The 13,054-nt window shown below is 39.9% G+C and overlaps 1 protein-coding gene across 4 annotated transcripts; it reads left to right on the top strand.

Annotated features, from left to right (window-relative positions):
- The first annotated feature begins 3,303 nt into the window (after positions 1-3,303).
- On the top strand, positions 3,304-12,612 carry LOC103703762. Of its 4 annotated transcripts, none has more exons than XR_003384981.2 (5): positions 3,304-5,548; positions 9,911-9,942; positions 10,051-11,012; positions 11,155-11,399; positions 12,076-12,612. XR_003384981.2 is itself a non-coding variant. In XM_017841960.3 (5 exons), the coding sequence occupies exons 2-4, from the start codon at positions 5,221-5,223 to the stop codon at positions 10,984-10,986; spliced, it is 1,296 nt and encodes a 431-aa protein (XP_017697449.1). In that variant the 5' UTR covers positions 3,304-3,624; positions 5,057-5,220; the 3' UTR covers positions 10,987-11,012; positions 11,155-11,569. The 4 variants fall into 4 exon arrangements, 3 of the variants coding, with proteins under 3 accessions (XP_017697449.1, XP_026659087.1, XP_008784955.1); XM_017841960.3 differs by lacking the exon at positions 12,076-12,612 and having other exon boundaries at positions 3,304-3,624; positions 5,057-5,548; positions 11,155-11,569; XM_026803286.2 differs by lacking the exon at positions 12,076-12,612 and having other exon boundaries at positions 3,304-4,855; positions 5,057-5,548; positions 11,155-11,569.
- The last annotated feature ends 442 nt before the right edge of the window (positions 12,613-13,054 follow it).

Genomic DNA, 13,054 nt, shown 5'->3' with positions numbered 1-13,054 from the left:
AAAGAAGGATGATAAGAAAAGGATCGATGGTGGAAGAAGTTAGTATCAAAGCACAGGAGAAACCATTATTGAAGTTATCATATAATTAAGTTTTGCCACCATCATTATAATCAAAGACTAAATAGTCAAGATAATAGTCCTTATGAACCTCGCACCTTGATCTCCTGACTAAAAATATGGCCGGACTAACAGTATTTAATCTCTTGACAATGATCAGCAACTGATTCGGAGAATTTCCTGGTGTTGACCAGGTTCATTCAGCGAGCAACTACTGGCATGATCAAAGAAAGCATATTTTTTGGCGGTGCGTGGGTGTGTTTTAATTCTGAAGAATGTGGCACTGTGGCATGCTCGGTGTCTTCAAAGGGCACTGAAGTCAATTCTCTCCACAAGGAGAAAGGACTACTTCTCAATGCGTTTAGTTCATAGGACCAGATCCCTACATTCCATGGAGAAGGTGCTGCCCCTCTCCTTTCCATTTTGTATTTAAAAATATATAGCCCAGCAAGAGTTGCATTGTCGCATATAAAGAATTGCCTACTGGTTCTCTTGCAAGGTCTGCCGACCCAAGTTTAGTTTTATTGTATTCTGCTACTTAGAAAGGATTCATGTCTTCTCTATGCTCTTGGAAGAGAGGAAGACAGTGTGACTGAGATAAGGGTAGGTCATCCACAAGGATTTCATGGGGCCTGAGAGATTCACTCTTCGCTTCATTCTCATCTTGGCATCACTTATCTCAGTTTCATCTGCGGGTAGGATCGAGTGGCTCTACAACTTCTTCAAATTGATATTCTCATAGAAACTGTGCTTCTATCTTCTTAGAAATGTTTGGTTTGAGGCCGCTTGCTTTCTTAAATACCAAGAGTTCTCTATTGAAAGATGATGTGCTATATTCATCTCATAAACTTTTTATCTGCGAATAATACTTTGGTGTCTGCCAGGTTTGCATGACCCACTGTAAGCAAGGGCTTGTTCCCCAGGCCGAGCAATTCCAGATTGGTTTCTGCTTTCCTAACACGGAGCATATTTACATGCAAGACAAACTTCGTATTAATGTCCTGGCTCTCTCGGCAATACGAATTCAGCAACTATGAGATACCGATCATAAACATGTCTTAGTCATCAATATCCATCTGAAATATCCTCTGCACTGGACTTTTCAAATCACCAGCAGATTAAATTGAAGTAGCCAGCTTTATTTTGTGGAATAAATTGTACGATTTTTGCAACTCTTAATTATATGATGGGTGTCCATATTATGCTTTAGATGCAGTGCTTGACGATATTTAAGTATAATATTTGTGCTCTTTATTATTGAATTTATCTCCACTCATGCAAGACTGTTCAATGTACTAGAAAATTCTAAGAACCTTCAATAAGTTTCCATGCTTAATATATGTCTCTTTGCTTCCCTCAAATATTTTCTCTCTCTCTGCAGTAAACCGAGGAAGACAAAAATGATCATTTGTATAATTATGTTTCACCCTTCCTTTTCTCATCAAATAATTTCTTTTTCAGGTGGGCATCGGAGGTTTTTTGATAAATATGCAGTGCGCATGGAATCTACAATGAAGGTATGAAGTTTATATGAGCTAGATGTAAAAGTACTTCTTTTCTCCTCCTGTTTCCAAGATTAGCTCTGACTCTGCTCGAGCAAACGTAGAGCTAATTTATTTAAAAAGGAAAATTGAGCTCCACATTAAATTGAGGATACTTGATAAATCTCCTATTTCCATGGAGCCATTGTTCTTATCAGCACCATAATGATCGTCAATCCTTGGATATACTCAAGAGAAGTGAACGAGTATTGCTAGCGGATTAGATTATAGAGATCTTTCAATGAACAAGGTTAAAAAAAGAGAAGATAAGAACACTAGCTTTAACTGCAAATAAGAGACGAAAAGATAACTAGTTTATAAAATATTCGATCTCCTCTAGATGTTTACCAAATGGATGAAATTACGTATGACAAAAAATTTTCAGTGCATGACAGGAGCCTGCATATAAGGTTATGCACCATGAGCAAGCCTTTGTTGACCATTACAGAGTTCTCAAGGTTAATACAAATGACTATTGCTAGATATGATCCTTCCCCACCCCTTGACAAGCCTCCTTTCAAACTCATACCGAACTAATTCTGCCCTCCGGCCCGGGCCCCCTTGGGCCACACCAGTAAAATAATCCAGCGTCCTCTGCTTTACGCTTTATGGGTACATGGAAATGATAGGGATGCTTATATATATACATACATACATACATGCTTATTATATTTATTTAAAATAAATATAAATATGAATATATTAGTTTTCTATCTCGTTTCAGCCCTACTTTCTGCGAGCTGCCATATCTCAGATAGCATTTTGGGAAGGAGGCTGCATCCTTCACTTGAAAGGAGGGTTCACCTTCCTTTGTGCCCAATCACCGTTGGAACATCCAATCACAGATCTCAACGGGCTCCGGAGTCAGTCATTCATCCGCCCGCAAAGATCTCAAAGCGAGCAGTGGATGATCCAACGGTGGATGGGCGCCAAGCAAGCTGTCTAATCTGTGTAAGGAAATGCACGCATCTTCTTGCAATTCGGGGTTACAGCTGATCGTGTCGGTCTTTGTCCGAATCTATACGTCTCTTGCAGCCGCTGCCGCTGCATTGCGAGCATCTGCCCCCACCCTACTCTTACAGTTCAACGTGGCATCTGCTAACGGCACTGCATCTATACGTATTCCTTCCCCACTTCGCGTCCTCCCCGGGATGCCTTCCCCCCGTTCCCCTCCCCCGGTGCGATCACCGCGGTCTTCGGTCGACAAAGAGATCATAATTCACCGAGCGGCTGCCGGCTGGTGAAGGTGAGCTCACTGGAAGGCGACCGGATCCAGATCTCTTTCCCTCAAGAAATCACGCACATGGCAAGTGTCCTCCGTGAGCGCTCATATAAAATTTATGCGAACGTTCAGGACGCTACCGACCGCAGGTTTTGTATTTGCATGGATTCGCTGCGGTGGGCGATTTGCGCAACCCCACGTCATCCGGATACGGAGACTGATAGTTATCAAATGAGACTGGCATCGTGTTCCATACATACGACAGCTTTGCACGATGCAAAATGCGCATATCAGAGCATCCTGGGCCCAAAAAATTTATGCGGTAAACGGAAGAAAACGTCGTTGAAACGGGATTGTCCTACGTCGCATAACTGTCAGGACCACGTACTGAACCTGCGTCCCGCTCTTTTATATGGAGTGACGGCTTTATACCCACTTAGAAACCCACTCCTCTCGCCCCCCCCCCCCCCCCCCCCCCCCCCCCCTCTCTCTCTCTCTCTCTCTCTCTCTCACATCTCCCCTCTCGCTGAGACCCTAGAGAAGTAGAAGGTGAAGCGGGCGGGCAAACCCTAATCCTAAACCTCGAGGTTTAGTCGATCGAGGGCGTGGCTTGGATCCTCCCTACCGAGTCCTCCGCGAGCAGGCGAGCTGTGGCGATCGGAGGATTTGGCGGGCGAGATCCGAAATCTAGCACCTGCCTCGACTGGTGGCGGATTCCGATGGGGACGGCGGTCTTCGCGGCGGCGGGCCACGGTTTAGCTCTGACCTGATCGAGCTGACGTGCTCGGAATTGCAGATATCGCGGTTTGATTTGGGGCATCCTTACCTCGATTATTTGGATTTTATGTTTATTTTTAACGCTATTTCAACATTTAATTCTAAGAATTATGTCGCTTCAAGGAGTTCTTTGGCTGTGGCTTTTTAATAAGAAAAACAACGGTGAAGCTTGAAATGATCAGTGCTTTTTGCGATTTTCTCGGATTTTAGGAATTTGGAGGAGGTCAGTAGTTGATTCTTTCGCTAGAAAGGCTTGGTTTTGAGCTAGATAGATTCAATTTTTTCTCCTCCTCCTCATTCTTCTTGTTTTTTAAGCGAGCTTTCTGGTATTTCACCAAAAAAAAAGCGAGCTTTGCCGTATCAGTGGAAGAAATGTTCGGGTACTAGCGGTTCTGATGGCAATTTTGTAGGTAAATTTGCTGTCTGATTCGAAAAATTCCGTCTTGAGGAGTTTTTTAGGTTTGTTTTCTGGCAATTTTCGTCGATGTGAACTGTGTTCTGAATTTAAGTGATTCGATTTGTTCTCGTTTTAATGATTTATTGGAGATCAGCGGAAGAGCAGTTGGGGCATCAGAAATCAATATGTCGATAAATATCTGAATTATTACTGTTATCACTTTTCTTTAAAAATAAGGATAGCATCATTAGCTGCTGAGAGGTTTATTATAATTACATTTTCTATTTTGGATTTTAGCGGGTTTTCTACCCCCTTTTTTTGTCTCTCTTCAGGACTTTTACAGCTTCTTTGACCACCGGTCTCTCAAGGAATTTAATTAATTTGTTTCTAATCAATGCATGGAGGAAAATAAACACTAGAAAATTTTCTTTCGCAGACATGATGTCTCTTGGACTTTACGAGGATTTGACTGTAATTTCTGCTTCTTCTATAAAAGATTGGGAGGCGTTTTGCTTTTATTTATTTATTTATTTTCGGTGGCTTTGATGCGGACTGCGAGAAGGGAGTGATTGGATTCCAATCTAGGGAGAGTAATTAGTTCGCTTTTTCCTGTTGCTTTTGCTGTGCTCTAGTTCTGGTACAGGAGATGACATCTAACGCCTAGAAAAGTTCTCTCCCCCCAAATTAAGTTTGGGGCCGATTTCAGCGACCCATCTAGTTCATTTTTATTTTATTTTATTTCTTGTGATGACGACGATTTGGGATTGTCAATCGTGTTTAGTAGGTTGAGGAAGGTTTTTAAGGATTTGGACGCTCACCTTTTGTTCTTTTCTACCCGGCTCTCCCCGTGGTATTTTGGAGGTGAAGGACAGTTCGACCTCTGTTTATATTTGGAAACTTTAATTTGGAAAGCTTTGGAACGAATTTATCAAGTGGATGGTTTCTCTCCTTTTCCTCTGAAAACCAGGCTTTGAGCGGAACAGTGCAGTAGGGATTGCTTTCTGTTTTTGTACCTTTTCTTGTTAATTTGTAATGGCTTAGTTTCCATGTTTTTGTGTGCAGGGGTTGCTGGATATTGCCATTGTGATTTCGTTTTAGAGCATTGGTGTGATGATCGTGAAAAAAATATACATCTTACTGTAAATATTTTTGTTGTTAGGGAATTCTTGAGACTTTTTTCTTTTCTTTTTTTCTTTTGGATTGCTTTTTTTTTGATATACATAAGTATGGGAGCCAACTGTTGTGTGGCTGCAAGGGACAAGCCATTGCCTGACAGATCACAGTTTGAAGTTTCTACGTTTAGGAATCTCAGACGCTCACCTTCATGGAGCTTTCGATGGGATAATCGAACACACATAGAGGATATCATGGACAGCCTGGTCCAAATTTCTCCTCACAATAGTGGGAATGCAAGTTCTGAAATTAAAAGTGGGGCAACAACAGAAACTGAAGGCCTTTCAGATAGAGGAAGTCAGCAAAGTCCTTCTAAGACACGAAAATGGAATAAATCCTCTACAAATATTGGAAGTGATGGCAACTCTAAACCTACTGCCGGTAATATTTTCTAGAATTTTCTCTTGCAGTCTCTCTCTCTCTCTCTCTTTCTCTGTGGTTATCTTTATACAAAATCTAATTATTCTGATATGGCATGAGTATTTGCCATATCATTGAGAAGTTATTTGTCCATTGATGGTAGATTATTCTAAGGTATGGTCCATTATAACATAAACTGCAGCTACTCCTTCTTAGTGCAATAAAATGAACATGCTAGAAAAAACTATCAGCTGGCAATTGTTTGTAGTTCTCTTCAACCTAGAAGATATGTAGCATGTGTATTGAAGCATTTTCAAAATAAAATGATGTAGAAGATTACATTCTAGTCATGAATGATATCTCTTCAAAATAAAGCTGAAAACACTCAGATTCTAGTAAACTACCTATATGCAATTAACTTGCATTTTTTCAGAATGTTAGCCACAAAAGTTGTCAAAATGCAATACATTGTAATGTCCTACAAATTTCCTGTTAATTCAGCAGGTAGTTGACAGATCAGTCCAACTCTGTACAACTTAGGTCAAAGGACCCTCATCTTGCAGTTCAATTTGCTAAATTTATCACTGTAATTGCTTCTACTATGTAGGTGTAGAATATCTTTCAGCAATTCCTGTGCTAAGCCTGATTAAATTCACTTAACCAGTTCTTGTTCAAGTTCAACTTCTCTCTTGATTGCTATCATGGGTTTTTGGGCTGTCAGTTCATGCCAGTTGTCAGCTTTCAGTTCCTTATTATGTGATGATGTCCTTAATACCTTAATTTATCCTGTCCGCTGGTGCCTCCTCTTTCCAATTCATTAATAGGATTTTTTCCCCCTTGTTCTAGAAGTGAATGAATGCTAGAGTTGTGATCTGCTTTATTTTGTCAAGCAAGGAAAACTACAAGTTAGGAAACAAGTAATACTCAAAACCAAAGTGCACTATCTCGGTACTGGACCCCGCACTGATGCCATACTAGGACAGTGCCGGTACGGTACGGTATGAAATTTTTTTGGCGTACCGAATGTCGGTATGCCATCCGTACCAAGTACCGGTACATAACTGGTACAGTATGATACGCTCCATACTGCCCGATTCGGCCGGAACGGCGTACCATACTTGAAACAATATTAAGTAGTATGCTGATCAATGCTATTGGACCAAGTTGATGTGAAGAATCTTTGTATCAATGTAATATGAAAACAAATTTTGCAGATCAACTTATCAGATGGGGAAAAATCTGGGTCATATTTGTTTGTTTAAAATTTGACCTTGATGGAGGGAAATGCACTGTTGTGATGGCAATCTTTATTTTTCAAAGATCTTTGGATTGCCTTTTCTAATATTCCAGTTTTGTGATTCACCTCTGGTTTGGAGGGGAGTATGGTAAGGGAGGGAGGAGAACTAAGTGATGTTTGTGTCATATGAAAGCAAATTTTACAGATGAAGTTGTTGAATGAAAAAGAAGTTGATTCATATTTGTTTGTTTAAAATTCCATCTTGATAAAGGAAAACGTATCATTGTGATGCTAATATTTATTGTTAAATATCTTTAGATTTCCTTTTCTTATGCTCTTCTTTTGTGGTGCACCTCTGATTTCGAGGGACAAATATGTTGAGAGAGGGAGCAGCACAAAGTGGGATTCAACTCCATTTGGTACATTAAGGTGGGTTAAGAAGGATATGGCAGTATGTAGGTGTGCTATAGGATTTTTGGTTTAGGGATGAGGCTTTACTTGGAAGTGGCTTTGGATATTTGGTTCAAAGTAGGAGGACCTTGGGGTTGGTAGTAGTTTTTTGGCATCTAAGTAGGGTGATGATATAGAAGAAGATCATGTTTGAAAAATGGTATATAATATTCTCAAGGGCAGGACAAGTAAAAGGAGATTTACCTTCAAGGTTGGTTGGGTGGATTAATTTTTGATTGTGGGAAAATTTGAGGGAAATGTTTCGGAACTACAGAATGTTAAACTTACAAACGAGGTTTTACTTAGATACATATTTTGGAGATTCAGGATGAGAGGAAAGGTCCAGAATTTGTGAGGATATTAGAATCTCAATAGTTAGGGACTCTGGGTGGTGACATAGAGGACCTTGGGACTTGGAAGAGTTAATTGCAAGTCCAATTGTCATGTTCAAGGCAGGATCCTTTGGATAGGATTTATCTTTCTGCACTGCTCCATAATCTTTGGTAGGAGCCTTTTGATAGGATTTATGCACTGTTCCACCTTGGCCACTTAGACAAGCAGCCTTAACATTTTGCATAATGATTATGGAGGATGAGATTGATTTATAATAAGTAATGGATGTTGCCAAGTTGCTACTAGCCATCAACTTATACATCTTATTTGATATTTATGTTTCATTTGTTGGACATAACTATTTCTTAGGCTTATTCTTAGCTTTGACCTTCGTGTTCCTGCCTATTTGCTTGCTGAGCACCCAGGTGAGTGGCTCCCTAGCCACCTGTTTGCCACTTAGTCTTTTAAAACAATGCTTCTATATTGGTTTATAAGGATATTTTCGGTCCTAGTGAAGACTTGAGGTGTAAAAAACTGCCCTTGTGTAAGATGTTTGCCTTGCTATTTGGCCTTTGGTCAACCGACGTTGAATTTGACCTATGATAATGATGGGACAAAAGGCACTTGGAAGCATAACTTTTGGGTGCAAGATGATGAATATATTAGTCCTGCTTGGATTTTTTAACCGACTTTCTGTAATTTGCAATTTTTGATCAATCGAACATGAGCTTGCTTCATTATGAATGTAACAAAGCGTACTTGAAACCTCTTAGAGATTTAGAAAACTGAATTCTGCATAATTTCAAGTTCAAACATTGAGCATAAAAACCTAAAACCATATATCGGCTCCTGTGGACAAATTTTTTAATGACCAGCAACAGAGGAAATATGTTATCATAAGCATGCCAAGCTCATTATATAAGAAAAAGGTGCTCACGAAGATAGACGAGACAAAATATTAAAAGTAGTTATACGATCCTGCATTAAAGATAAGCTGCTACAAACAAATAAGCCAAGCATCAATGTAAGTTTCTGACAGGTATTTAATACATAAATTGCTCTAAATTAAAGATAAGTTATATAAGTAGCATACAATAATGTCCTAAACTTGGACCTAATTGTTAGAAGCAATTGTCAATCACATGAAAGAGTTAAAGCATGGTTAGGTTTGGTAGAGATTTTGAAATTTGAAAATTGTTATCCAAGGGCAATGGTTCATTGTGGGAGATTCCTAAGAATCCACCAATATGTATATCTCCCAAGCTAATATCCATGGGATCTTGGGTAGGCATAATTGTTGATTGGTTTGATGGTTATTTTGATTGCCCAGCTCTTTTGCAGAGATGGGATGTGTGAGTTGTCACCATGAGATTGTATGGACATGGAGTCACGATATAATTTGCTAGCTAGGTAACTCTAGTTTCAAGGATTCATGATACATATATATATCATACAACAAAATTCTTCTTTGTGATCCTCACTGTCTTTAAAGTTAACTGGCATAACAGATGCAAAATATGGGGATACATATGAGCCACTAAACACAACCATAAGAGGTTAACCTTGTTGAGAAGGTGCTCCAGCAGGGTCTAGTAGGAGCAACTTGTTCTCTTGGCACCTTGGAGAAGTCATAAATGCATGTCATATTCTATAGCGAAGTCGTACCTATAGTCAGATGTGAATATGAAGACATTTAATCAATAGGTCCTGCATCAGTTCTCATTGTAATACATATCGGCAGACATTAAAACATGAATGTTATGTTCATGACTTGTTTAGGGAAGACGATGACAGTTGCACCACCTGACGGTCCAAGTCTTTGCGTCGGTATCGCCGATGGGAGTGTTGAATTTGGGTGTTTGAAATTTATGGATAAGGATTTTCGTAATAATTTGGGGAACTTGAGATGATCCTCCGGCACCACCAAATCTCTTGGGCTGCATTTGGAAGCAAAACAAAAGGTCCAGAATAATTGGGTTAAATGGAGTAAGTTGGAGGGGAAATGGTAGGTTTAAATTATTCCACCTTTGTGTTCAAGGAGGTTATCCTAGATTAAGTGGGGCAAATTGGTTAGAAGGAGAAAAAGTGAAGTGTTTATGGTGACCATTATTCCACAATGGTAAGTTCTCTAATAATTTTGCATAGTTTTATGTGACACTGGTTCATGATACGTCTAGCTTACATAGCTCATCATCATTGTGGAGCCACTGAGTCAACCAACCTTGTCTCAGCTGGTTAGCATCACTCTCCACAAGGAAGATATCGGAAGATATCTTCTGAAACTGTAAAGCTGCAAGCACTGTAAATTTCTCATGTAAATGTTTTCCTTTTCTTCTCATCTGACTTGTTTATTTCGGTTACAGATCAATTTGTTCAAAGCAATTCATCCCCTGAGGTGAGTGGGATTGGTTTTCATTCAGAATTCACTTGTCAATATGCTTCTCAGTTATGAAGCCCATCACCTGCTCTTAATTTGATGTCAAAGCTTTTGTACGTTTTGCAGGAAAGGAACTCCATTGAGCCATCAGGCAAAACAAGTGCTTCAGATGGAAAGCCTTCAATTTCAGTTCCAATAACTCCGTCATTGGCATTCAAATCAGATCCTTCATCTTCCAGAAGTCACTCTCTATCCTCAGACCCAACTTCATCAAGGAAAGCGCATTGTTCGCCAGGATACCAGCTCTCTAGGCAGGTCTCTGATAGCAGGATTCCATCTCTCAAGTCCATGAATGAGAACAGCTCTCCTGAAAAAAAGCAGTCCTCTGTGCTCTCTGTCTGCAGCAATGACTTGTCCACCGGAGGATCTCATGGTGGGTCTTCTGATGGTTGGTCCATGCGTACATTCTCTGAGCTGGTGGCTTCTTCTCAGCGTGAGAGATGGTCAATTGACAGTGAAAACCTTAGCTCCAGCAACTGCAAAATAGAAATATCAAACACTCAACAAACAACACCTCTCTCTCCTGATTGCCATACATGCAGAGTATGCTCAAAGCTATTAAAGGAGAGATCTCCATGGAGCGCTCAGAAAATAGTGTCTACCAATGAGCTCTCCATTGTTGCAGTTCTGGTTTGTGGGCACGTCTATCATGTTGATTGCTTGGAAAACATGACACCTGAAGCTGAGAGATATGATCCACCCTGTCCTGTCTGCACGCATGGAGAGAAATTTATTGCAAAGCTGTTGGGAAAAGCTGAGTTGAAGGGAAGAAACAAGATATCCAGGACTGCAGTGGCTGACGTTGCTGTGGACAGCAATTCTCTCTCTGAGCACCAGAAAAGGAGTGGGAAAAGACCAAGAGCCGGTTCTAGCATGAAGAGCTCCTTTGGTAGGCCTTTCTTGAGGTGGCGCTTCTCCATTGGGTCGCGACCGACTCGTTCAATATCAGACAATGAGTCCACAAGGAAGAAGGGGTTCTGGGCAAGGTACCTGAGGGATTAAACTAGCCCTTGCTTTCCCATATGAAGGTAAAGAGGCGAGCAGCTGTTCTGATTCTTGTTTGTTCCTTAGATTCAAGACACACATTACTGGATAAGTAGTTTCTTTTTACCGTCATGCACTTAAACAAAACATTTTTCTTTGCCTGCCACTGTTGCTTTGATGATACAGAGTACCTCTCTTATTTCTCCATGAATGCAAAGCGTCTGAATTGTTCCCGAGCAAGCATGTGTTTCTGTAGTGATAACAAAGGATGATGGAGATAGCTGTACTATCAAGCTTCCCCATGGCCTTACCATTCTGGAAACCCCAGGGCACTCGGCATGCTCTCGGATGCAGGATAAACTTCCCCCTTTTGAAAGGACACTCATTGCAGGTTTAGTGTATACTTGGATGGTTCGCTTAACATATAGCTGGTAAGATTTGAGGTCTTGGATTAAATCCTTCAATCCAGCAACTTTTTTCGTTCTTTTCTTGTTGTATTTGTCAGTCATCTCTGTAGATTAATTTTTATTATTGCTTCTGCGCTTCTTCACTTTGGAAATAATAGTATAAAAGCTGCTGCAAATAGTCTGCAATTAATGTGCATGGAACCTATGTTGATGCAATTACGCCCAACAGATATATCATTTTGTTTGCTAGTCACGAAATGACGTAACTTGTGTTTTTGTTTGCTGTTTGCCTCTTTGCTGTGCTGTGAGTTTCTTGAAGAGTGGTCGGCACGAACTTTCATCATTTCAATTCATTCCAAATTGAAGACATTCTACATTCTTAGTTGTCACTTCATGCATTAAGTTAAAACTACTTAGGATCCAATGTTTGTATGATCACCAACTGGGCTTGCATATTTCTTGACAAGCCTTGCCTTTACCAACGATACAATGCTAGCAATCTGGAAGCAAGTTGCTTGTAAAGATTTTCATGATACAGTAATGGCCGACTCTATTATGTATGGATGAAGGATTGGCAGAAAGTGTTCTTTACTGGTTTAGTAAAATGGTCTATTGTTATTTATGAGAATTAAAAAAAAAAGAGGTGGGGGGTTGGTCGATTGTTGATTGTGTTGGATGAACGTTTGCTGTCGTCTTGCAGGTATCTAGTTCTGATGCCTTGATCTTTTTCATGGAAACTCATGATTGTGTGATCTACAGATCCAGTACTCATAGAAACTGGTGAAGCAACTTCTTTCACTAACTGACCTTTTTCCATCCTAAAAGCTCTATCCAGGAAGCAGGCTCAATTATAACTAATGTAAAATCTTGAAAATTTGGCAATCACATGGCAATGGCTGACTTTGAACTGGGGGAGCAGGCGAAGCTGCCGTAAATGAATGTTGAAATGCTTCCAATTTGCAGGGAGGCTACCATGCTTCTCATAATCCAATCAGTTTAGCTCGTACAGATGCCATCTGATGTTGGGTAATGAGGAAGGACAATTCAAGCATTTGAGCATGGGCACCATTAAATTTCAATCATCAGGGAAGTTTTGGTGGGGGCTACTTTTTTCTTAAATTGTCTGTAATTGTTTGACTGGAGTTAGGTCTACTTCTCCAGTACATGTATCTGTTTTTGATGGTTTGAGACTATTCATTTGATTATGTCATCTTAAATATATAGCTTGTAGAACTCACCATTCTCATGTGCAACAAGCATGCTTCGAGCCATATAATGCCGAGTAGAACTCTGTCAATCTCCGATGGCCATAAAACAAGGATTTTGAAATCGATGACTTATGTCATTTCCAAATGTTGGAGATTATTCCCAGTTTTTTCGACTACAAAGATTATTCTCTCCCTACACAAACTCATCTCTTCCCGCATCTTATGGCTTTTCTTCCATCATCTGTCCAATTTGATCAAATTTCAAGAATAAGCTATCTGAACATCCAAACATAGCTTAATTGATTATGCAGGAATAAAATAAATGCTTCAAAGCATGATGAAAGCAAGGAAATAAAATAAAAATAAATAAGAAAGAAAAAGAAAACACCTAAAAAAATTTGCCTTGGGATACTAAAGATTTTCTACTAATGATTGAATAAATGGAACAGGAGCTAGGTAGAACCCATAATT

This window comes from Phoenix dactylifera, chromosome 6, assembly GCF_009389715.1.
Source record: "Phoenix dactylifera cultivar Barhee BC4 chromosome 6, palm_55x_up_171113_PBpolish2nd_filt_p, whole genome shotgun sequence".
In the NCBI taxonomy this organism is placed as follows: Eukaryota; Viridiplantae; Streptophyta; class Magnoliopsida; order Arecales; family Arecaceae; genus Phoenix; species Phoenix dactylifera.
The sequence above is the reverse complement of the archived record's forward strand: the minus strand, read 5'-3'. Positions and strand labels throughout refer to the sequence as shown.

Bases quoted from the DNA above. Each gene is read 5' to 3' on its own strand.
- LOC103703762 (XM_008786733.3), top strand. From the start codon at position 5,041: ATGTTTTTGTGTGCAGGGGTTGCTGGATATTGCCATTGTGATTTCGTT. The intron at 5,549-9,910 runs GTAATATTTTCT...TTTCGGTTACAG, and splicing joins CAACTCTAAACCTACTGCCG to ATCAATTTGTTCAAAGCAAT. The intron at 9,943-10,050 runs GTGAGTGGGATT...TACGTTTTGCAG, and splicing joins AAAGCAATTCATCCCCTGAG to GAAAGGAACTCCATTGAGCC.